The 25,468-nt window shown below is 45.7% G+C and overlaps 1 protein-coding gene across 3 annotated transcripts in view; it reads left to right on the plus strand.

The window, feature by feature from the left end:
• The window catches only part of SHROOM4 (shroom family member 4), a 517,479-nt gene that overhangs the window by 171,187 nt on the left and 320,824 nt on the right, over positions 1-25,468 (plus strand). For all 3 annotated transcript variants that reach the window (XM_068248050.1, XM_068248051.1, XM_068248052.1), the window contains exon 5: positions 9,870-10,502. In XM_068248050.1, the coding sequence (XP_068104151.1) occupies positions 9,870-10,502 (633 nt within the window). The remainder of the gene's footprint in view (positions 1-9,869; positions 10,503-25,468) is intronic.

Raw genomic sequence — 25,468 nt, forward strand, 5'->3', positions numbered from 1 at the left:
CTCAAATTAGGCAGGCACTAAGTTTGGTGAACTGGGATAATGTACTACAAGGGGAAGACACTGAAGGGAAATGTCAAGCTTTTAAACTTATACTCAATCAATACTGTAGTATGTATATCCCATATGGAAACAAAATGTCTAGGAATAAAAAAAGGCCTCTATGGATGAATAGAAAGGTTAAAGATAAAATGAAGAGGAAAAAGAATGCCTATAAGGTCTTAAAACAGGAGGGGACAGAGGCTGCACTAAGCAATTATAAGGAGTGCAATAAAAATTGTAAAAAAGAAATTAGGCAGGCAAAGATTGAAGCTGAAAAACAAATCGCTAAGGATATCAAATCTAACCCAAAAAAGTTTTACAAGTACATTAACTCTAAAAAAAGAAAGGTTGACTGTATAGGACTCCTAAAGGATGAGGATGAGAACTCAATGGTGGATGACCAAGGTAAGGCAGAGTTATTAAATGCTTTCTTTGCTTCTGTCTTTACAAAAGAAACAGCACTGTTGCAAACTACAGAGGCGGAAGAGTCTCAATCTTCTAACTGTAATATTAAATACTTAACGCAGGAAGAAGTGAAGGCAAGACTAAATAAATTAAAAATAGACAAGGCACCTGGCCCGGATGGCATGCATCCTCGGGTCCTAAGGGAATTAAGTTCAGTTATAGATAAACCCCTTTATCTTATCTTTTGTGACTCTCTTGCAACTGGCAGAGTCCCAGTGGATTGGCGTACAGCCCACGTTTTCCCATTATTTAAGAAGGGCAAAAAATCTGATCCAGGAAATTATAGACCTGTAAGTTTAACATCAGTTGTATGCAAACTATTTGAGGGGTTACTAAGAGATACTATACATGACTTCATAGTAGAAAATAATCTTATTTCTCAGCATCAACATGGGTTTACTAAAGACAGGTCCTGTTTGACTAACATGCTCAGCTTTTATGAGGTAGTGAATGCTAATATGGATATTGGGAATGCTGTAGATGTGATATACTTGGACTTTGCAAAGGCCTTCGACACTGTTCCCCACAAAAGTCTGGTGCAAAAGTTGAGGATGCAAGGACTGGGGAAGAGTCTGTGTTCATGGATAGGGAACTGGCTAATGGACAGAAAGCAAAGAGTTGTGGTCAATGGATCATACTCAAAATGGGAGACTGTTAGCAGTGGGGTCCCACAGGGGTCTGTTCTGGGTCCAGTGCTCTTCAATTTATTTATTAATGACCTAGTAGATGCAGTAGTGAGCAATGTTGCTATTTTTGCAGATGATACAAAATTGTGCAGAATCATTAACTCTCAGGTAGATAGTGTCATATTGCAACAGGATCTGGATAGGATGGCTATATGGGCACATACATGGCAGATGAAATTCAATGTTGACAAATGTAAGGTCATGCATTTTGGACGTACTAATGGTCTAGCACCATACAAAATAAATGGGATACAGTTGGGGACATCAAACTTGGAGAAGGACTTAGGAGTACTCATTGACAACAAGTTAAATAATCGTACTCAATGCCAAGCAGCTGCAGCTAAAGCTAACAAAATTTTGGGATGCATTAAAAGGGAAATAAAAACTCGAGATGCTAGCATAATATTGCCCCTGTTTAACTCTCTAGTAAGGCCACATCTGGAATATGGAATTCAGTTCTGGGCACCACATTACAAAAAAGATATTGCAGTTTTAGAGCAGGTGCAGAGACGAGCAACAAAATTGATGCGTGGGATGGAAGGTCTCACTTATCGAGAAAGGTTAGATAAACTGGGTTTATTTAGTCTAGAGAAAAGACGCCTTAGAGGGGATCTAATTAACATGTATAAATACATCAGAGGGCAATATAATACCTTGGCGGATGAGCTTTTTGTCCCTAGGCCTTCTCAAAGGACTAGAGGACATGATCTGCGCATGGAGGAAAAACGTTTTAGCCATTTATTTAGGAAAGGGTTCTTTACAGTAAGAGTGATTAAGATGTGGAATGCATTGCCACAGGAAGTTGTTATGGCAAACTCTATACCTGCATTTAAAGGGGGCTTAGATGCTTTCCTTGAGTTGAAAGACATCCATGGCTACAATTACTAGGTAATGCCTAATGATGTTGATCCAGGGATTTTATCTGATTGCCATCTGGAGTCGGGAAGGAATTTTTCCCTTTAGGGGCTAATTGGACCATGCATTGTAAGGGTTTTTTCGCCTTCCTCTGGATCAACAGGGATATGTGAGGGAGCAGGCTGGTGTTGTACTTTATACTGGTTGAACTCGATGGACGTATGTCTGTTTGTTTGTTCTGTTGCTGTTGTCCTGTCCCAGCGGTGGTCGACAGGAAATGGTTCTGATGTCTGTTCTTGGAGTATAGCTGGTGCAGCGGTTGCTACCAGCTATCTCTTCTGTTCTGTCTCCTGGGATCGCGCTAGCCACTTTTCGCTAGCGCTGTGGATCCTTCTGTTCTGTCTCCTGGGATCACGCTAGCCACTTTTCGCTAGCGCTGTGGATCCTTCTGTTCTGTCTCCTGGGATTGCGCTAGCCACTTTTCGCTGGCGCTGTGGATCCTTCTGTTCTGTCTTCTGGGATCACGCTGGCCACTTTTCGCTAGTGCTGTCGATCCTTCTGTTCTGCTACTCTGTACCTGGATCGCACTCGCTTCTCGCTAGTGCTGTGGATCCTATCTCTCGCTTGTCCCTGTTTTCGTGTGTCTGTCTTGTCTGCTACGATCGCTTGCTGGAGGCTCGGTGAGGTAACCGTTAAGCAAGCGTTCGCGTCCTCTGTTTCATGTTTGTCTGTCGATGGTTAGTTAGGCGTGCTTCTCTCTATTGTGCTTATCACGTGGAGACCGCGCATAACCACGTGCACTGTTGCGAATGAGTGCGGTGTTCGCGGTTAGCTAGCGTTTGTTGTTTTCCGTATCTCCTCATTGTATTATTTGCTGTGCCTTTGCTACTCTTGTGCTCCGCCTTGCTGTAACCTTGTGTCACGTCTGGCGATCGCACCTCTCGCGATCGCGTTCCTGCTTCTTATCTGCTGTGGTGTGTGCACAGTCGCGGGTTGGCGACTAATTTTATGCACACACACACAATCTGTCTCCTTGCTCACTCTCAATCGTTTCTCTTGCGGTTGCGTTTCTTCCCTTCGTACAACTCCTGTCTGGCGTGTGTGGTAGGGCAGAGGAGCTGTTCCTCTGCACTCCACAGCTCCACCTGCCGACAGGAATTTCCCTCTGCAGGTGCATAGCACCTAGCCTGGGTGTCCTCAATTATACGCTTGTGGAGGAAATCCGCCGCGTCAGCGCACGTCTGGTGCGCTGACCACGGAGACGATTCCGCAATCGTTACAGAAATGTGTGGGGCGGTGAGGCGAACTTCATTGGAGGATTGGAGGGGACAACCTGGTGTACACATGAGAATAAGCTCTGAGATTGTAGGTAGGGCAGGTTTTGTGCACAAATTTATACTCCAGGCATATAATCTTGAAACTTATCCTGAAACGGATAGGGAGCCAGTGCAAGGATTTACAGAGGGGAGTTGTGGATGAGGAGTGGTGCGAAGAATGGATGAGTCTTGCAGCCGCGTTAATAACTGATTGAAAACACTTGTTCATGGTGATGGATGAGATATCGGGGTGTATGGACATAAATCTGAGTGTCTTTGGCATAAAGGTGATATTTGCAGCCCAGGGAGGAGAAAAGCTTTCAAACTGAGGAAGTTACATAGTTACATAGTTATTTTGGTTGAAAAAAGACATACGTCCATCGAGTTCAACCAGAGAACAAAGTACAACACCAGCCTTCTCCCTTACATTTCCCTGTTGATCCAGAGGAAGGCGAAAAAAACATTACAAGGCATGGTCCAATTAGCCCCAAAAGGGAAAAAATGTGTATATGGAGAACAGAAGGGGGACCAGAACAGAGCCCTGGGGGATCCTGGCTGACAGGGGCGCAGGGGTTGAGGAGGAGCGATTGAAGGATGTTGTGAAAGAGCGATTGGATAGGTAGGAGGATATCCAGGCATCAGTGGGGGGTGGGGCAGTAGCCACTGTGACCGGTAGCAGACCATCACCACTGCCTAGAACATCCTATTTTGTCCTGTTAATGTGCCAACTCTTTTGCCAATTCTTTAGGTTGTTCTCAGGAAAGGTCCATTATTAAAGTATTTTTTTTAATTATTATATATTGTGTATAGGTTTACTTAAAACCATTTTCTTTGCTTGTGTGTTTGTTTCAAGGTATTGTACCTTGAAATTTGTCAAACTGGGTAAGGTAAATGTTGTTTCTTGGAATATGCACTCCCAATTGTCTCAGACCTTAGTGTCTGGATTTCCCATAGATGTTTCCACTATGCAGTTCAGTTTTTTTCATTTAGTGTTCCTGTCAAAGGGTGTGACTGACTAAGACACCCTCACCTCCCTTCCCAGTCAAAGACAGGAAATAAATATTTCCATGAGTCAGATTGCCTCAAATATGGAAGGGATAGATCATGCCACATGTACTAAGCCCTTATGAGAGGTAACATTTGCAAATTATTAAGTTACATAGTTATTTGGGTTGACAAAAGACATACGTCCATCGAGTTCAACCAAAGAACAAAGTACAACACCAGCCTGCTCCCTCACATATCCCTCTTGATCCAGAGGAAGGCGTAAAACCCTTACAATGCATGGTCCAATTAGCCCCAAAAGGGAAAAAAAATCCTTCCCGACTCCAGATGGCAATCAGATAAAATCCCTGGATCAACATCATTAGGCATTGCCTAGTAATTGTAGCCATGGATGTCTTTCAACGCAAGGAAAGCATCTAAGCCCACTTTAAATGCAGGTATAGAGTTTGCCATAACTACTTCCTGTGACAATGCATTCCACATCTTAATCACTCTTACTGCAAAGAACCCTTTCCTAAATAAATGGCTAAAACGTTTTTCCTCCATGCGCAGATCATGTCCCCTAGTCCTTTGAGAAGGCCAAGGGACAAAGAGCGCATCCGCCAAGCTTTTATATTGCCCTCTGATGTATTTATACATGTTAATTAGATCCCCTCTAAGGCGTCTTTTCTCTAGACTTAATAAACCCAGTTTATCTAACCTTTCTTGGTAAACGAGACCTTCCATCCCACGTATCAATTTTGTTGCTCGTCTCTGCACCTGCTCTAAAACTGCAATATCTTTCCTGTAATGTGGTGCCCAGAACTGAATTCCATATTCCAGATATGGCCTTACTAGAGAGTTAAACAGGAGCAATATTATGCTAGCATCTCAAGTTTTTATTTCCCTTTTAATGCATCCCCAAATTTTGTTAGCTTTAGCTGCAGCGGCTTGGCATTGAGTGCGATTATTTAACTTGTTGTCGATGAGTACTCATAAGTCCTTGTCCAAGTTTGATGTCCCCAAACTGTATCCCATTTATTTTGTATGGTGCTAGACCATTGGTACAACCAAAATGCATGACTTTACATTTGTCAACATTGAGTTTCATCTGCCATTTATGTGCCCATATAGCCATCCTATCCAGATCCTGTTGCAATATTTCCCTATCTTCCTGAGAGTTGATGATTCTGCACAATTGTGTATCATCTGCAAAAATAGCAACATTGCTCACTACTGAATCTACTAGGTCATTAATAAATAAATTGAAGAGCACTGGACCCAGTACAGACCCCTGTGGGACCCCACTGCTAACAGTCTCCCATTTTGAGCATGATCCATTGACCACAACTCTATGTGTTCTGTCCATTAGCCAGTTCCCTATCCATGTACACAGACTCTTCCCCAGTCCTTGCATCCTCAACTTTTGCACCAGACTTTTGTGGGGAACAGTGTCGAAGGTCTTTGCAAAGTCCAAATATATCACATCTACAGCATTCCCAATATCCACATTAGCGTTCACTACCTCATAAAAGCTGAGCATGTTAGTCAAACAGGACCTGTCTTTAGTGAACCCATGTTGATGCTAGTGTTGGGCGAACACCTGGATGTTCGGGTTCGGGCCGAACAGGCCGAACATGGGCCAGATGTTCGGCATGTTCGGGCCGAACGCCGAACTCAATGGAAGTCAATGGGACCCCCGAACATGCCCATTTTGGGGGCCCTATGGGGTCGCAGGCATAAGGGGGGAGCATGCCCCGATCGCGGGGGGGTCGGAAATTCCCCCCACCCCCTCCACTAGCGCTCCCCCCTCTGCCCGCTTCCCCATAAAAAAAGTTTAAGGCAAGTTAAATAGTACTTGGTGGCTGGCCTGGCACTGGCAGTGGAGTGAGGAGGAGGAGGAGTCCGAGTAGCAGAGTGACGCGTTGAGGCCGGGCAGCAGGCGGCTCAGCGGTAGTACCCTTGTGGTACTTCCGCCCTTTCTCTGACCTCACGTCCTCTGCATACGAGGGTACGCGTCACGCGTACCCTCGTATGCGTCATCACGTAGAGGACGTGAGGTCAGAGAAAGGGCGGAAGTACCACAAGGGTACTACCGCTGAACCGCCCGCTGCCCGGCCTCAACGCGTCACTCTGCTACTCGGACTCCTCCTCCTCCTCACTCCACTGCCAGTGCCAGGCCAGCCACCAAGTACTATTTAACTTGCCTTAAACTTTTTTTATGGGGAAGCGGGCAGAGGGGGGAGCGCTAGCGGAGGGGGTGGGGGGAATTTCCGACCCCCCCCCCCCCCGCGATCGGGGAATGCGACCCCATAGGGGGGCCGTATTGCGTCATGTTCGGGCGAACAGGGCCCTGTTCGGCCGAACAGGGGCCCTGTTCGGCCCTGTTCGGCGGCCATTCAGTAGTTCGGGGCGAACCCGAATTTACAAGGCCGAACACCATCAGGTGTTCGGCCGAACTCGAACATCACCCGAACAGGGTGATGTTCTGCAGAACCCGAACAGTGGCGAACACTGTTCGCCCAACACTAGTTGATGCTAAGAAATAAGATTGTTTTCTACTATGAAGTCATGTATAGTATCTCTTAGTAACCCCTCAAATAGTTTGCATACAACTGATGTTAAGCTTACAGGTCTATAATTTCCTGGATCTGATTTTTTGCCCTTCTTAAATAATGGGAAAACGTGGGCTGTACGCCAATCCACTGGGACTCTGCCAGTTGAAAAAGAGAGTCACAAAAGATAAGATAAAGGGGTTTATCTATAACTGAACTTAATTCCCTTAGGACCCAAGAATGCATGCCATCCGGGCCAGGTGCTTTGTCTATTTTTAATTTATTTAGTCTTGCCTTCACTTCTTCCTGCGTTAAGTATTTCATATTACAGTTGGAAGATTGAGACTCTTCAGCCTCTGTAATTTGCAACAGTGATGTTTCCCTTGTGAAGACAGAAGCAAAGAAAGTATTTAATAACTCTGCCTTACCTTGGTCGTCCACCATTGAGTTCCCCCCCTCATCCTTTAGGAGTTCAGTACAGTCAACCTTTCTTTTTTTAGAGTTGATGTACTTGTACAACTTTTTTTGGGTTAAATTTGATATCCTTAGCGATTCGATTCTCAGCTTTTAAGTTCTGTGACCAGTACAGATTTCTCAAAGTGAACCTGTTACTACAGAATTAGGAAAATTGCACTTGCTGTGTTTTACAGGTACTTTGCTGACATGCTAACACTATGGCTTCACTACCCAGGATAAGATATGTAAATATATTAAATGAACATTTTTAAGCACAACCCCCCCCCCCCCCCCAAACAAAAAAAAAAGAAAAAAGAAATGGAACCCTTTCAGTACTAGACTAAAAAGAATCTTGAATTCTGATTGGTTGCAATGGACAAGATGAAACATTTCTGTTAAAAGTCATACCTTAACTAATTTGAACCCAAATACCCTGAAACAGCTGTCTGGTTTTTGATGCTGTGTAACTAAAGGTGGCCATACATCAGGCGACTTGGCGGCCGATCGACCATCCGATTCTGATTATTATAATGGGATCGGATGAAAATCTGTCCCTCCCAGTGCATGCCCAATCAGCAATGCAACCAATTTTGGCCAGAAATTGGTCGCATTAATTGGTCAGACATGCTGCAAGATGTGGGGCCATTGTGGTCGGTCGGGTGCACAGCAGTAACTGCGAGCGCTATCGGGACGAGCGGCGAGACTCCCGTCGATGTTATTCTAATGTATAAATATATGTATGTGTATGCGCATTTATACATGACCTGTCCTGTCGTGGTGCTGTCCTCTTCCGAATTCGTAGCTGTCCATTACATTTTCCCATACATGCTGCCGGTGCATGTGAAGTGACACACGCGTGCCACACCGGCCGGCGAGTGTAGGGAAGAGTGGAGGATTCAGATGAGGAAGGACACCATGACACAGGACAGGTAATGTATAAATGCACATACATTTACACACATTTATACATAAGGGAACAGCGGCGGAAGCGGCGGGCCTGGCCAATTCCCAAGAGATTTCACCATGAAATTGATTAGGAATCGGCCTGCAGTGTATGGGCAGCCAAAACATTTCTTTCTAATCAGATTCAATCATAGAGAGTCTTCTCTTGGTTGAATCTGCTCATCATAGCTAGGTGTATGGCTACCTTAAAGAGACTCTGTAACAACAAAAACCTCCCCTGGGGGGTACTCACCTCGGGTGGGGGAAGCCTCCGGATCCTAATGAGGCTTCCCACGCCGTCCTCTGTCCCACGGGGGTCTCGCTGCAGCCCTCCGAACAGCCGGCGACAGAGCCGACTGTAGCTTCAATATTTACCTTTGCTGGCTCCAGCGGGGGCGCTGTGGCTGCTTTCGGCACGGAAATAGATGAAAATACCCGATCTCCGTCGGGTCCGCTCTACTGCGCAGGCGCCGGAAACTTGCGCCTGCGCAGTAGAGCAGACCCGACGGCGATCGGGTATTTCCGCCTACTTCGGAGCCGACAGCCGACCTCCTGGCCGCAATACCAGCATAGGGGGCGATATACAGGCTGGGAACGCGAACAATCACTCGCGTTCCCATGCCTGTCGGCCGGTGACGGCGAAACCGGAAGTCGCCGCCGGCGGGTCCAGAGGCATCGGAGCGGAGCTGCAGGGCACCGATCAGCTGCAGGGGGCTGAGGGAAGCCCCAGGTGAGTTAATCTCATTTTTTTTTATCAAGCTTTAGGGTCACTTTAAAGAGAACCCGAGGTGGATCTTCAGGGGGCAGATGGGACACAGAGGCATTTTCTCTGCCTCCTGACATGCTTCTGTGTCCCCACACCGCCGCTCTCTGCCCACCGCCGCTCTATAATCACCCCCACCCCCCCGCGATTAGCAACAATATTTTTTGCTATCTCAGAGGTAAACATTGAGGAGAGGAATTCTTGTTTAAAATGCCCGCCAGAGGCATTCCTAGAGGGTTTCTAGAGCTGCCGTTGGGCAGCTCTCTCTCCCTGGCCACACCCCCTGCCGCTCCCCCGCCTCCCTGCACGCCGCAAGAGACACGCTGTCTCTCGTTGCAGCATCGTGACCTATAGGTCAGGAAAGTGAAAGTGGGCCATTGCAGCCCACAGTAGCATTGGTTTTTTTTTGGCTACCTGATCCGCTCAGCCCCGCTGATCAGGTAGCCTGCTTTTTTTCAATTTTTTGAGCCCACCTCAGGCTCTCTTCAAGGGGTATAAATGTGCAATAAAGCAATAGTTCGAGATACCATGCTTAGTCACCAAAGCAAAAAGAAATGGCACTCCCCATTTTCTGTAAGTGATGCATTGTGAGTGTTTTATTGTAGATAAGGGTAATTGATATCATACCTTTTGGTTCTTTGCTGCAATGACAATATTTTTTGTAGCTGCTATTCCCTGTTTATTCAATCGATGACCTTAAATGTAATCTGAAAAATTAAAGGTTTTTTTCTCTTTTTTGCCTGAACACATGATGAAACATAACATGAAATTCAAATTCATTTTTTTGTATCTATTTTTTTTATTGCAGTGAGCTGTGTCATTTTAATTCTGCTTTTCATCATCTGGGCTCACACAGATTGTGTTGTGAAGGTAGTGATCAGGAATGGACTCAGCATTACAAAGCAAGATCAAACTTTGATCTGTCCTGTGACTGTGACCATCCCCTTAGGACTTCAAATTTGGTATCGAGGCAGGACAGATCACCAGAAGAGGGACTGATGAGATCAAGGACCCATTCTTTAAGTCAGCTTAACTTAGAAAGCCTTGCTTTACGGGAAAAAAGAGGCCTAGCAATAGGAAAGGAAAAGGAAACAGAATGTCCAACTCTGTTGAGGAAGCAAGGCCCCCCTCGTCCACCACCTCCTAACTGGGAAAAATACAAAGAGCGGAGGCCATCACATGAGACAACAAAACCTGCTTCTGTCCTTATCTCTTGTGAGGATGTACCTGCTGTACATGGATATGATAGAACTCTTGATAATACAAAGCAGGGATTGCAAAGTCTGCCCATGAAAAAATCATGTTTACAGGAAGCACAGAATTATGTATCTTCACTAATGCACGGGTCTGATTCCAACACAGAGCTTTTAGAGAACAGATGTTCATCACAAGCATCTCTGGATCAATCTTTTCTAATTTCTTGGAGCAATGAAATCTCAAGGTAAGTTTGATTTTCATGAAATACTTATTGAACCAGTTTGCCACTCTAAGCATTGTTTTCCTCCTGAGCTACCCTGACCAGACGTCCCGCTTTAGCCGGGACATGTCCCAGGTTCAGGGTCCCCTGTCCTAGGCTGCAATGTGTCCCAGGTTATGTCCCACTTTTGGCCACTGGGTGCCCCAGCCATGGGACTCTGTGGCCGCATGAGGTAATGTTTGCCTCATTCACCGTTTGCGGAGTCGGAGTAACTGTTTTCTGCTGCATTTCATGTGTTAGAGGTAACGGTTTCTGCAGTTATTATTTGATGGTCATAGAGTCGCATTTGCTACTCTGGGGTTATTGTTGCAGCATTTGGCATTTTGGGGGATCATGATTATGGTATGCTAATACTGTAGCATCAGCAGTTTCTGCAGACTTCGCAGACAATAGAGTCTTATGTCCTATGATATTATTATGTATTTAAATAGCACTGACATCTAAGGCAGCACTTTACAGAGAATGTAGTCATGTCACTGACTGTCCTCACAATCTAATGCTGGCCATAGTCAAAGCAAAATGTCCCGCCATATCAATATTATGTATTTATGTAGCACTTCCATCTTCTACAGCACTTTAAAGAGTACATAGTCATGTGTCATGGACTGACATCCATGATCCGAATCTCCCATTTCACCACATCATTTTAAGAACAGTGCTTTCTTGTGTGTTTGAGGAACATTACCTAATTACCTTTAGGGTCACATTGCCTATCTGTGTTTTGGGAGGAAACTCTGGCCCACTGCCATAGAGTTACGTTGCAGTTCGCTCCTCCCACACCATGTCATTGACACGCCCATTTTTCCACTGTGGTCATGGATACGCTCATTTTGTGGCACCCCCTCCATCCCAGGTTGAGCCAAGCAAAATCTGGTCACTACCTGAGCTGTACACATAATTTGTAGAGTAGGTTAGATTTGTAGTTTTTATGATTTAGATATGGGAATGCACATTAGGTTTGTATGTTTATAGCACAGGTATATCTTTTAAAGTGCAGAGAATATAATGACTATAAACTGCCTTTCTGACTCAGCAGCACAGATTGCACTTACAAATCTTAGCCCTAGTGTGTTCTGCTGTTTGGCTGGGCTTCTTGGAATCAAAGCCCATCCATTCCATCTCCTGCCAATGCTACATTGTCTTCAAGACAGTGTTGCATTTCCCTTTACTTCAGCCCTTCCTGAGCATGGCCATGTTTCTTCTCCTCCTCCCTTTGTAATGTCATATAAAGGCTTCAGGAACGTATTGTCCGTTTGGGCAAGATAAACACCCGTCATTATATGGAAACATCAGACTGCAATTTCCAATTATGGTTTACCAAGGGGTTCAGAAGAGGTGCCTTTGGGCATGGGTGCTTGACTATTACATAGCCAAGCGCACGGAATGGTAATGTAGCCAAACTCACATGGCAGTGGGAAGGCACAATGAATGATAATGAGCTTGGCTACATTTTAGCCGAAATCAAATGCCAGGGTTGGTCGGTTAGTGCGAGAGTATTAAAATGGGGCTTGATTATAATATAGTCCTGAGTGTTAGTGTTAGGAGAAAAGGTAGCAGAGGGGGAGGTGAGGGAGAGGAGAGGTTTAGTGTTACGATTGGAGTTGGGGAGGCTCAGTATACACATCCAAAGGGGGAGATAAGTGTTGGGAGAGTGTGAAGATCGGTAAGATATTTATTTTTTATTTATTTATTGTATTTATAAAGCGCCAACATATTACGCAGCGCTGAACATTAATTTAGGTTACAGACAATATTTAGGGGTGACATACAGCAATATGACAATACAGGAATACAAGAAAACCAGATCACACACCATAGTATGAGTACCAGGTAATGCTTAGTCAGTCACTGGATGGAGCATGGATATTAGGCAAGTTAGGTTCACTCAGATGCATAGCATGCGTTCACAGTAATGGAGGTGCAAGATCAGGTAGGGCACAAAAGGAGGAGGATCCTGCCCAAAGGCTTACAATCTAGAGATAGAGGTAAGGACACGAATGGTAGGGGACCAGAGTTCAGCTGTAGGTTTAGAGCACTTGTGAGGGGTAGTAGGCCAGAGTGAAAAGGTGAGTTTTGAGGGCTTTCTTGAAGATGTTGAAGGAGGGGGCTGCCGTAATGGGTGGAGGTAGGGCGTTCCATAGTGTTGGAGCAGCTCTTGAGAAGTCCTGGAGGCGTGCATGGGACTGGGTGATGCGGGGGGCGGTTAGGCGAAGTTCATTGGAAGAGCGGAGTGAGCGGCTAGGTGTGCACCTCTGAGTAAGATCGGAAATGTAGGTTGGACAGGTTTTGTGGACAGATTTGTGGACAGATATTACTGATATTATAATTATCGATAATATATTCCGCCAAATGTCAAGGTACTTGTTACGCAGAAGGCTATAAAAGGGGCATCTTGTTATTAAGGAGGATATAATGGGAGCACACACAGATAAAATGGTGACATTTGGTTTACAGGGGATATTTTGGCTATCATTCATAAAGCATTCCCGCATGCGGTAATGCTGAAAACAGCTGACTTTACCGAGCACTTAGCAAAATGTCCATTCATAAAAACTGTTACCGCATAAAAAGCTGACATTCCCGAGGAGAGCGATAAATGACCGCCTTGTGCGGGATTATCTCAACACATGTCACTAAATGTCAATTCATAAAGGTTAGAGCAGGCGGTATCAGGACGGAGAATACCGCTCCCTTGGAAGAAGTGATAAGCCTGCGGATAACAGCTAAGTTAATGGAGACAGACCTACCAGGCAGCAGTAGTGAGAGGAGAACAAAAAAGGCTTTCCAGAATACCCAGGCTGTATTTTTTAACCTCTTGGGTACCTGTTTTCAGATATATTTCACATCAGAAAGCCTGCATGTGTAACATTTCTTGAAGTTCTTCTAAGCTGTGGCAATTAAATAGATTGTTTAGAAAGGCTAATAGACAGATTCAGCGCAGATTCAGGGCAAACAGAGGCAATTTTTAAAAAATGCACATCTAAAGGGAAGCTTTTATTGTAAGGCTGTCTCTGCACGGAGAAAATGTATCAACTCAGGCAGCTTCTCATGTTACGCTAGCCTACCGCCAGCCTAGTTTGGGAAATCACCGCAGTGCTATCGCAACTGTAAACATTTTTATGAATGAGCACACAGAAGTCTAAAATACCGAATGCGGTATTTTCCCGCCCGGATTTTTTTTACCGAACACACTTTTATGAATGATAGCCAGTGTGGACTCTTGTTACATAGCTACCTATGTAACAAGTGTTCACGTGAAGAGAACACCTGGGTACATAATGGAAACACATTATATACATTGTGTGTTATTGATGGTGCCTGTTTTACAAGGGAACATAATATGACCACTTGTTATGTAGGGGACATAATGACTGCACTTGTTTCACAGGGAACACTTACTGGGGTGAAGTATAATAGAGAGATTTGTCTGGTGGAAGGGGGAAATTAGTAGTACTTGTTACATGAGGGGAAAGTACGTGACCGAAAACCAACATTTGTTATATGGAGAAACATGATAGTGGTACCTGTTATAGAGGAAGATGTTGGCTTCACTTGTCCTGGAGTGGGCAAGGTATGGGTGTGCTTTTTATAGGGAAGAAATTGTGTATGTGCTTGTTATAAGGAGGATATAAAGGCCACCTTTTTATGGAAGTGTCATTATGTCTATATTTGTCATGGGTAAAGTAGGTATAGAAACAGCACCTGTTATGGAGGGAGGGGTGTGAAACTTCTAATTTTATAAGCAGAACATGATGGGATCACTAATTATAGGGTGTAATAATTTGGCCATTTGTTATGAGGGTATTATGGTAGCACGTGTATATAGCAAGAGGCGAGGCTGGACATCAGTGGCATAAGTCACTTCAACACCTATACATAATAAAAAGAAGATGGTGGCATAATTACATCAGGAGAAAACTACCACGGGACCAGTGGTGCCTTTGCCTAAGGCAGCCGTTCTCAACTGGGGTTCCATAAGGGACAAAAAAGTTCCACTCCACTGCCAATGTGACAGGTGGATTGATCTAGTCTGTGGTGCATCAACAAGCTGTTTAATTGGCCAACTTTGTTCTTCAAATTGGAGAAGTGGCAGCAACGAGCCAACAATGTGTGTGTCAGCAGGCAAGAGATGCAGCAGAAGAGAAGGCAAGGAAGAACAGAGGCCCAGGAGGGTATGAGAAGAAAGATGCAAATAAAGCAGTTGAGTATGTTTGTCCCCCCCACTGTGCACCGCACTTCCTGCTAACTGACACGAGTGATTGCAGGGGCGATAGCTGCACTTTGGGGAAAGGGTGTGCATGTGGGCATACTTCTTTGGGTTGAGAAAGCTGGCCTAAGAATGGTCATGGATGGCTGAGTTTGTATAAATAAATGTGTACTCGTGCTTGATCTTTGTTTTGCTGGACTTGCTATGCTATTTAATTTGGACTTGGATTAGAAGTTCAAACTAATTTTAAATTACGAAGGCAGATAACAAAGAATGTACTAGGATGGTCTGAAAGCTGTATATGCCTACATAATGCAGTAGTAAATAATTAAGGTGCTAAACAGGAGCCTTGTATCTGGGTGATGGTGTCAACAGAATCTCTGTGATGGTAAATGAATGCTCAACTGATACCAGAGCCCAATGTTTGGTTGCAGCTGTAGAATTTTAAAACTATTAGACTGGCATGTTACAGCACTTGGGCAAATGCTAAAAACTTTTTAATACTCTCCTGACCACATTCTTCTTCTTTTTTTTAATTACTCTGAACTTTTAAGTTTAGGTCTACTTAAAAATGACCCTATTGGATAAATACATTATTTTCCACACCAAATAAACATAAAGCATACCTGACCTGATGCAAAGCTACCTAAGGCAAGCACAGAGGTATATTCCTGCTGGATCCACATACATGTGTGTTGTCCATTCCTCTCCTCATTCCTTCCCTCATTCCTCCCAACCCCCATAATCACTCCTTTCAAATTCTGACTTTTGACTGAAGTCAAATTTTCAGAAAGGAAGAGGCATATTTGCTGGGATAAACACTAGTTCGGAGGTGCCCAGTATGTTAAATGAGCTCTATAAAGTTTAACCCTTTCCCTGCAAGCCGATTTGTCCTAAACGCAGGTTTTAGACATTTTTCACTCATTAGCTTTACTTAGGATTTTTTATAAGAAAACTTACATGAGACCGTACATATTATACTGTATATTGTTTTTTTCCCCATAATAAATACTTGAACACTGAAACAAAATGTTGTACTTTTTCTGGAGATATAACAACATTTTTGAGTGAAATATGTAAAAAAAAAAAAAAAAAAAAAGTGAAATATTTTTTTTTTTCTGTAGATTTTTTTTTTTTTCAAAGAATTACATTTACTAACAAAAAATATTATGGCTTGTAAAAGCCCTGATTCTTCATAACCACTTTGGGACCAGCACCCTCTGCCCCCTTAACCTCCCTGGCGTTCTGGACGAGCTAAGCTTGTCCAGAGACGCCAGAGGTTGCCGCTCAGGCCCCGCTGGGCCGATTTGAATACATTTTTTTTAAACACGCAGCAAGCACTTTGCTTGCTGCGTGTTGTGCCTGATCGCCGCCGCAGATCTGCCGCTACCCGCCGCGATGCAGCCTCCTTCCCCCCAGACCCCGTGCGCTGCCTGGCCAATCAGTGCCAGGCAGCACTGAGGGGTGGATCGGGACTCCCTGTGACGTCATGACGTCCATGACGTCCATGACGTCACAGCGGTCGTCACCATGGCGACGGGGGAAGCCCTCCTGGAAATCCCGTTCAGAACGGGATTTCCGGGCGGGTGATTGAGCCGGCGGCGATCGGAGGGGTGGGAGGGACGCCGCAGGGAGGGGGGAATCATGTAGCTAGCGCTAGGCTAGCTACATGATAAATTAAAAAAAAAATTTCAAAAAACGTTCTCGCGGCCGCAGGACCGCGGGAATCAGAACGTCAGGCAGGTTAAGGACCAGAGGGTGCTGGTCCAGTAAAGCGCTGCTTCCCGACGAATCGCCACTAAAATCCGCCGCTCCCGACAGTCACGCCGCTCTGTCCCCGCCGCAGGCTGCTCTCTCTGCCGTCGGTATGACGGCAGAGCGCTGTGCGCCAGTCAGGAGTCGCTTTCATTGGCTCCTGACCCTGTCACTTCATGTAAGCCAATGGGAACGGCTTACATGAATGACAGGGCCAGGAGCCAATGAAAACGGCTCCTGCCCGGCTCACAGTGCTCTGCCGTGATAGAGGCGGCAGGGCAGCTGATTTCGTCGCAAATCGAGCGCAGACAGCGGTGGGGACGGGCGGGGGAGCGCGGTAAATGGGACGTAGAGATTACGTCCGGTCAAAACCGCAGCGCACCCTGCCCCCCGTAGATTTATACTGCGGCGGTCTGCAGTAGGTTAATCTAGAAATACCAGATATGCATTGGTATCCCACGCTACCTGTACACAACTAGAGATGAGCGTACTGACCTAATTACGATTTCGTGAAATTTCGCGTAAGCATAATTTTCGCGTAATTTTCGCATTACAATGGTTATTTGTTCATGCCGTAATTTCGCATTAAACGCTACCGTAATTTCGCGTTAAACCGTAACGCTCCGTATAATATAAAAAAGCCGCCGACTTTAAGGGTTAATAGCAAAGCCCCCTTAAATGCTAAAAGCCTCAAATTTGGAGAATATATTAAGGAGATCAGGAGGAATAAGAGGAAAAAATTTTTTTTTCAAAAAGACCTTATAATTTTTGAGAAAATCGATGTTAAAGTTTCAAAGTAAAAATGTATACATTTAAAAACCCGCCGACTTTAACGGTTAATAGCAAAGCCTGCTTAAAGTTTAGTAACACCAAATTCCTAGGGTATATTAAGGGGATCAGTGGGAATAAGAGGAAACATTTTTTTTTCAAAAAGACCTTATAGTTTTTGAGAAAATCGATTTTTAAGTTTCAAGGGCAAAAATGTCTTTTAAATGCGGAAAATGTCAGGTTTTTTTGCACAGGTAACAATAGTGTATTATTTTCATAGATTCCCCCAAGTGGGAAGAGTTTTACTTACTTCGTTCTGAGTGTGGGAAATATAAAAAAAAAACGACGTGGGGTCCCCCCCTCCCAGACCTCTTTAACCCCTTGTCCCCCATGCAGGCTGGGATAGCCAGAATGCGGAGCACCGGCCGCGTGGGGCTCCGCACCCTGACTATACCAGCCCGCATGGTCCATGGATTGGGGGTCTCGGAAGGGAGGGGCAGCCAAGCTTTCCCCTCCCCCTCCGAGCCCTTGTCCAATCCAAGGACAAGGGGCTCTTCTCCACCTCCGATGGGCGGTGGAGGTGGAGGCCGCGATTTCCTGGGTGGGGGGTTCATGGTGGAATCTGGGAGTCCCCTTTAAAAAGGGGTCCCCCAGATGCCCACCCCCCCTCCCAGGAGAAATGAGTATAGAGGTACTTGTACCCCTTACCCATTTCCTTTAAGAGTTAAAAGTAAATAAACACACAAACACATAGAAAAAGTATTTTAATTGAACAAAAAACATAACCACGAAAAAAGTCCTTTAATATTCTTAATTAACCATTAATACTTACCTGTCCCTTTAAATAAATGATCCCACGCAATATCCTCGGAAATGTTCTATCAGTTACAATGTAACAAAGTTATTACAATGTAACAACTTTGTTACATTGTAACTACGCCGCAACCGACGTCACTCGCCGCTCACCCGCCACATACACTTACGGCGGGGACTTGCAGGACGCTAAGTCCCCGCCGGCTCCCGCTGTCCACCCCACCCACATCTGTCACCCACATGTGGGTGACATGTGGGTGACATGTGGGAGAGGCGGGGAGGGCAGCGGAGCCGGCGGGGACTTAGCGTCCTGCACGGACCCGACAGAGCTCTGAGCTATATAGCTCAGAGCTCTGAGAAGCATCTTTGTATTTGGGCTCCAAGGAGCCCCATTGGTCCTTAGCAGACCAATGGGGTTCCTTCAAATCAGAAGGAACCCCATTGGTCTGCTAAGGACCAATGGGGCTCCTTGGAGCCCAAATACAAAGATGCTTTCGAGAGCTCTGAGCTATAGCTCAGAGCTCTGTCGGGTCCTGCAGCACAGACGTGGCGGCGGCGGTGAGTGACGTCGGGTGCGGCGTAGTTACAATGTAACAAAGTTGTTACATTGTAATAACTTTGTTACATTGTAACTGATAGAACATTTCCGAGGATATTGCGTGGGATCATTTATTTAAAGGGACAGGTAAGTATTAATGGTTAATTAAGAATATTAAAGGACTTTTTTCGTGGTTATGTTTTTTGTTCAATTAAAATACTTTTTCTATGTGTTTGTGTGTTTATTTACTTTTAACTCTTAAAGGAAATGGGTAAGGGGTACAAGTACCTCTATACTCATTTCTCCTGGGAGGGGGGGTGGGCATCTGGGGGACCCCTTTTTAAAGGGGACTCCCAGATTCCATCATGAACCCCCCACCCAGGAAATCACGGCCTCCACCTCCACCGCCCATCGGAGGTGGAGAAGAGCCCCTTGTCCTTGGATTGGACAAGGGCTCGGAGGGGGAGAAGAAAGCTTGGCTGCCCCTCCCCTTCCGAGACCCCCCAATCCATGGACCATGCGGGCTGGTATAGTCAGGGTGCGGAGCCCCACGCGGCCGGTGCTCCGCATTCTGGCTATCCCAGCCTGCATGGGGGACAAGGGGTTAAAGAGGTCTGGGAGGGGGGACCCCACGTCGTTTTTTTTTATATTTCCCACACTCAGAACGAAGTAAGTAAAACTCTTCCCACTTGGGGGAATCTATGAAAATAATACACTATTGTTACCTGTGCAAAAAAAAACTGACATTTTCCGCATTTAAAAGACATTTTTGCCCTTGAAACTTAAAAATCGATTTTCTCAAAAACTATAAGGTCTTTTTGAAAAAAATGTTTTTCCTCTTATTCCCACTGATCCCCTTAATATACCCTAGGAATTTGGTGTTCCTACACTTTAAGCAGGCTTTGCTATTAACCGTTAAAGTCGGCGGGTTTTTAAATGTATACATTTTTACTTTGAAACTTTAACATCGATTTTCTCAAAAACTATAAGGTCTTTTTGAAAAAAAATTTTTCCTCATATTCCTCCTGATCTCCTTAATATATTCTCCAAATCTGAGGCTCTTAGCATTTAAGGGGGCTTTGCTATTAACCCTTAAAGTCGGCGGCTTTTTTATATTATACGGAGCGTTACGGTTTAACGCGAAATTACGGTAGCGTTTAATGCGAAATTACGGCATGAACGAAACGCGAAATTTCGCGTTGAAAATTACGCTTACGGTATTTTCAATTACGATTTTAATGGCAATTTCGCTACGCTAATTTCGCATCGTAATCGCAAATTTCGCGTGCGTAATTATAGTAATGCGAAATTACGAAAATTTCAGCTCAACTCTATACACAACACACCCCAATAATAAAACCGTTTTTTTCAATACCAGCTTTGAGCTGCTGGTAACTTACCTTATATACTCCACACATATGCCGAGTTTTTGAGACAAATAAAAATGGCCCCAAAGTGGGGGTGACAGCTTATACATGTGTCGATTGTAAAACACAGCCATACCTTGAACATGTCCTCTCTGTCCCCCGTGTCCCCATTGGGATATGCAGAGCAGGGGTGTGTGCACTTTGCATGCTTCATGATCCACGCATTGATTCCTGTTCTGGCCAGTCACAGGCTCCTTGTTATGACGCCCTCCAGTGATAAGATAAGAGGTGCCACTAGAGGGCGTTATAACAAGGAGCCTGCGACGCTTACGAGAGATAACAGCGCTGGAGACTTTGGCACAGGATTCAGCTGGTATATGGCTGATCCTGCTGCCGCACAAGTCCCAGTCGTATGAAATACTATTCCCCCTCCAGGCCGTCATGGATAGTGTGGAATGAAATAATCCGAAGCCGAATTATTATGTTTTAAAAAAAAAAAAGTTTCAAGGGCAAAAATGTCTTTTAAATGCGGAAAATGTCAGGTTTTTTTTGCACAGGTAACAATAGTGTATTATTTTCATAGATTCCCCCAAGTGGGAAGAGTTTTACTTACTTCGTTCTGAGTGTGGGAAATATAAAAAAAAAACGACGTGGGGTCCCCCCTCCCAGACCTCTTTAACCCCTTGTCCCCCATGCAGGCTGGGATAGCCAGAATGCGGAGCACCGGCCGCGTGGGGCTCCGCACCCTGACTATACCAGCCCGCATGGTCCATGGATTGGGGGGTCTCGGAAGGGGAGGGGCAGCCAAGCTTTCCCCTCCCCCTCCGAGCCCTTGTCCAATCCAAGGACAAGGGGCTCTTCTCCACCTCCGATGGGCGGTGGAGGTGGAGGCCGCAATTTCCTGGGGGGGGGGGGGGGGGGTTCATGGTGGAATCTGGGAGTCCCCTTTAAAAAGGGGCCCCCCAGATGCCCACCCCCCCTCCCAGGAGAAATGAGTATAGAGGTACTTGTACCCCTTACCCATTTCCTTTAAGAGTTAAAAGTAAATAAACACACAAACACTTAGAAAAAGTATTTTAATTGAACAAAAAACATAACCACGAAAAAAGTCCTTTAATATTCTTAATTAACCAATAATACTTACCTGTCCCTTTAAATAAATGATCCCATGCAATATCCTCGGAAATGTTCTATCAGTTACAATGTAACAAAGTTATTACAATGTAACAACTTTGTTACATTGTAACTACGCCGCACCCGACGTCACTCGCCGCTCAGCCGCCGCAGCAATTACGCGTCCGTGCAGGACGCTAAGTCCCCGCAGCTCCCGCTGTCCACCCCGCCCACATCTGTCACCCACATGTCACCCACATGTGGGTGACATGTGGGTGACATGTGGGAGAGGCGGGGAGGGCAGCGGAGCCGGCGGGGACTTAGCGCTAGTGTTGGGCGAACACCTAGATGTTCGGGTTCGCGAACGTTCGCCGAACATCGCCGCGATGTTCGGGTGTTCGCGCCGAACTCCAAACATAATGGAAGTCAATGGGGACCCGAACTTTCGTGCTTTTTAAAGCTTCCTTACATGCTACATACCCCAAATTTGCAGGGTATGTGCACCTTGGGAGTGGGTACAAGAGAAATTTTTTTTTTTGAAAAAAAGCTTATAGTTTTTGAGAAAATTGATTGTAAAGTTTCAAAGGAAAAACTGTCTTTTAAATGTGGAAAATGTCATGATTCTTTGCACAGGTAACATGCTTTTTGTTGCCATGCAGTCATACATGTAATACAGAGAAGAGGTTCCAGGAAAAGGGACCGGTAACGCTAACCCAGCACCAGCAGCAGCACACGTGATGGAACAGGAGGAGGCGCAGGAGGAGAAGGCCACGCTTTTTGAGACACAACAATCCAGGCCTTGCATGAGGACAAGAAGCGTGCGGATAGCATGCTTTGTACCGCCATGCAGTCATAAATGTAATAAAGATAAGAGGTTCCATAAACAGGGACCGGAAACGCTAACCCAGCAGCAGCACACGTGATGTAACAGGAGGAGGCGCAGGAGGAGAAGGCCACGCTTTGAGACACAACAACCCAGGCCTTGCATGAGGACAAAAAGCGTGCGGATATAGCAATGCTTTTTGCCGCCATGCAGTCATAAATGTAATAAAGATGAGAGGTTCAATAAACAGGGACTGGCAACGCTAACCCATCACAGATGGTCATTGTTCATGTTACTTGGTTGGGGTCCGGGAGTGTTGCATAGTCGTTTCTAATCCAGGATTGATTCATTTTAATTTGAGTCAGACGGTCTGCATTTTCTGTGGAGAGGCGGATACGCCGATCTGTGACGATGCCTCCGGCAGCACTGAAACAGCGTTCCGACATAACGCTGGCTGCCGGGCAAGCCAGCACCTCTATTGCGTACATTGCCAGTTTGTGCCAGGTGTCTAGCTTCGATACCCAATAGTTGAAGGGTGCAGATGGATTGTTCGACACAGCTACGCCATCTGACATATAGTCCTTGACCATCTTCTCCAGGCGATCGGTGTTGGAGGTGGATCTGCACGCTTGCTGTTCTGTGGGCTGCTGCTGCATGGGTGTTTCCCACTCCAAGGACACTGCCGATACCATTCCCTTTTGGGCACTAGCTGCGGCTTGTGTTGTTTGCTGCCCTCCTGGTCGTCCTGGGTTTGCGGAAGTCAGTCTGTCGGCGTACAACTGGCTAGAGGTAGAGATGAGCGTAATGGCGTAATTACGATTTCGCGAAATTTCGCGTACTTAGTGTAATTACGTTTATGGCCGTAAGTACATAATCGTAATGAAGAAGGATTTCGCGAAATTTCGCGTAAGCGTAATTTTCGCGTAATTTTCGCATTGCAACGGGTATTACGAAATTAATGCGTATGGCCATGCTCCCGAAGCGGAAAAGTTGACGCATGGATCAATGTTAGGTAGCCGCCGACTTTAAGGGTTAATAGCAAAGCCCCCTTACATGCTAAGAGCCTCAAATTTGGAGAATATATTAACCACCCTGGCGTTCTATTAAGATCGCCAGGGCGGCTGCATGAGGGTTTTTTGTAAATAAAAAAAAAACTATTTCATAAATGCCCACTAGATGGCGCTCCGGAGGCGTTCTTCCGATCGCCTCCGGCGGCCAAAAGTAACACGGAAGGCCGCAATGAGCAGCCTTCCGTGTTTGGCTTCTCCTGTCGCCATGGCGATGAGCGGAGTGACGTCATGGACGTCAGCCGACGTCCTGACATCAGCCGCCTCCGATCCAGCCCTTAGCGCTGGCCGGAACTATTTGTTCCGGCTGCGCAGGGCTCAGGCGGCTGGGGGGACCCTCTTTCGCCGCTGCTCGCGGCGGATCGCCGCAGAGCGGCGGCGATCGGGCAGCACACGCGGCTGGCAAAGTGCCGGCTGCATGTGCTGCTCTTTATTTCATCAAAATCGGCCCAGCAGGGCCTGAGCGGCACCCTCTGGCGGTAATGGACGAGCTGAGCTCGTCCATACCGCTAAGGTGGTTAAGGAGATCAGAAGGAATAAGACGAAATTTTTTTTTCAAAAAGACCTTATAGTTTTTGAGAAAATCGATGTTAAAGTTTCAAAGGAAAAATGTAAACATTTAAAAACCCGCCGACTTTAACGGTTAATAGCAAAGCCTGCTTAAAGTTTAGGAACACCAAATTCCCAGGGTATATTAAGGGGATCAGTGGGAATCAGAGGAAAACATTTTTTTTCAAAAAGACCTTATAGTTTTTGAGAAAATCGATTTTTAAGTTTCAAGGGCGAAAATGTCTTTTAAATGCGGAAAATGTCAGGTTTTTTAGCACAGGTAACAATAGTGTATTATTTTCATAGATTCCCCCAAGTGGGAAGAGTTTTACTTACTTCGTTCTGAGTGTGGGAAATATAAAAAAAAACGACGTGGGGTCCCCCCTCCCAGACCTCTTTAACCCCTTGTCCCCCATGCAGGCTGGGATAGCCAGAATGCGGAGCACCGGCCGCGTGGGGCTCCGCACCCTGACTATACCAGCCCGCATGGTCCATGGATTGGGGGGTCTCGGAAGGGGAGGGGCAGCCAAGCTTTCCCCTCCCCCTCCGAGCCCTTGTCCAATCCAAGGACAAGGGGCTCTTCTCCACCTCCGATGGGCGGTGGAGGTGGAGGCCGCAATTTCCTGGGGGGGGGGGGGGTTCATGGTGGAATCTGGGAGTCCCCTTTAAAAAGGGGCCCCCCAGATGCCCACCCCCCCTCCCAGGAGAAATGAGTATAGAGGTACTTGTACCCCTTACCCATTTCCTTTAAGAGTTAAAAGTAAATAAACACACAAACACTTAGAAAAAGTATTTTAATTGAACAAAAAACATAACCACGAAAAAAGTCCTTTAATATTCTTAATTAACCAATAATACTTACCTGTCCCTTTAAATAAATGATCCCATGCAATATCCTCAGAAATGTTCTATCAGTTACAATGTAACAAAGTTATTACAATGTAACAACTTTGTTACATTGTAACTACGCCGCACCCGACGTCACTCGCCGCTCAGCCGCCGCAGCAATTACGCGTCCGTGCAGGACGCTAAGTCCCCGCAGCTCCTGCTGTCCACCCCGCCCACATCTGTCACCCACATGTCACCCACATGTGGGTGACATGTGGGTGACATGTGGGAGAGGCGGGGAGGGCAGCGGAGCCTTAGCGCTAGTGTTGGGCGAACACCTAGATGTTCGGGTTCGCGAACGTTCGCCGAACATCGCCGCGATGTTCGGGTGTTCGCGCCGAACTCCAAACATAATGGAAGTCAATGGGGACCCGAACTTTCGTGCTTTTTAAAGCTTCCTTACATGCTACATACCCCAAATTTGCAGGTTATGTGCACCTTGGGAGTGGGTACAAGAGAAAAATTTTTTTTTTGAAAAAAAGCTTATAGTTTTTGAGAAAATTGATTGTAAAGTTTCAAAGGAAAAACTGTCTTTTAAATGTGGAAAATGTCATGTTTCTTTGCACAGGTAACATGCTTTTTGTTGCCATGCAGTCATACATGTAATACAGAGAAGAGGTTCCAGGAAAAGGGACCGGTAACGCTAACCCAGCACCAGCAGCAGCACACGTGATGGAACAGGAGGAGGCGCAGGAGGAGAAGGCCACGCTTTTTGAGACACAACAATCCAGGCCTTGCATGAGGACAAGAAGCATGCGGATAGCATGCTTTGTACCGCCATGCAGTCATAAATGTAATAAAGATAAGAGGTTCCATAAACAGGGACCGGAAACGCTAACCCAGCAGCAGCACACGTGATGTAACAGGAGGAGGCGCAGGAGGAGAAGGCCACGCTTTGAGACACAACAACCCAGGCCTTGCATGAGGACAAAAAGCGTGCGGATATAGCAATGCTTTTTGCCGCCATGCAGTCATAAATGTAATAAAGATGAGAGGTTCAATAAACAGGGACCGGCAACGCTAACCCATCACAGATGGTCAT

The sequence above is a fragment of the Hyperolius riggenbachi genome, chromosome 8 (genome assembly GCF_040937935.1).
Source record: "Hyperolius riggenbachi isolate aHypRig1 chromosome 8, aHypRig1.pri, whole genome shotgun sequence".
Classification (NCBI taxonomy): domain Eukaryota; kingdom Metazoa; phylum Chordata; class Amphibia; order Anura; family Hyperoliidae; genus Hyperolius; species Hyperolius riggenbachi.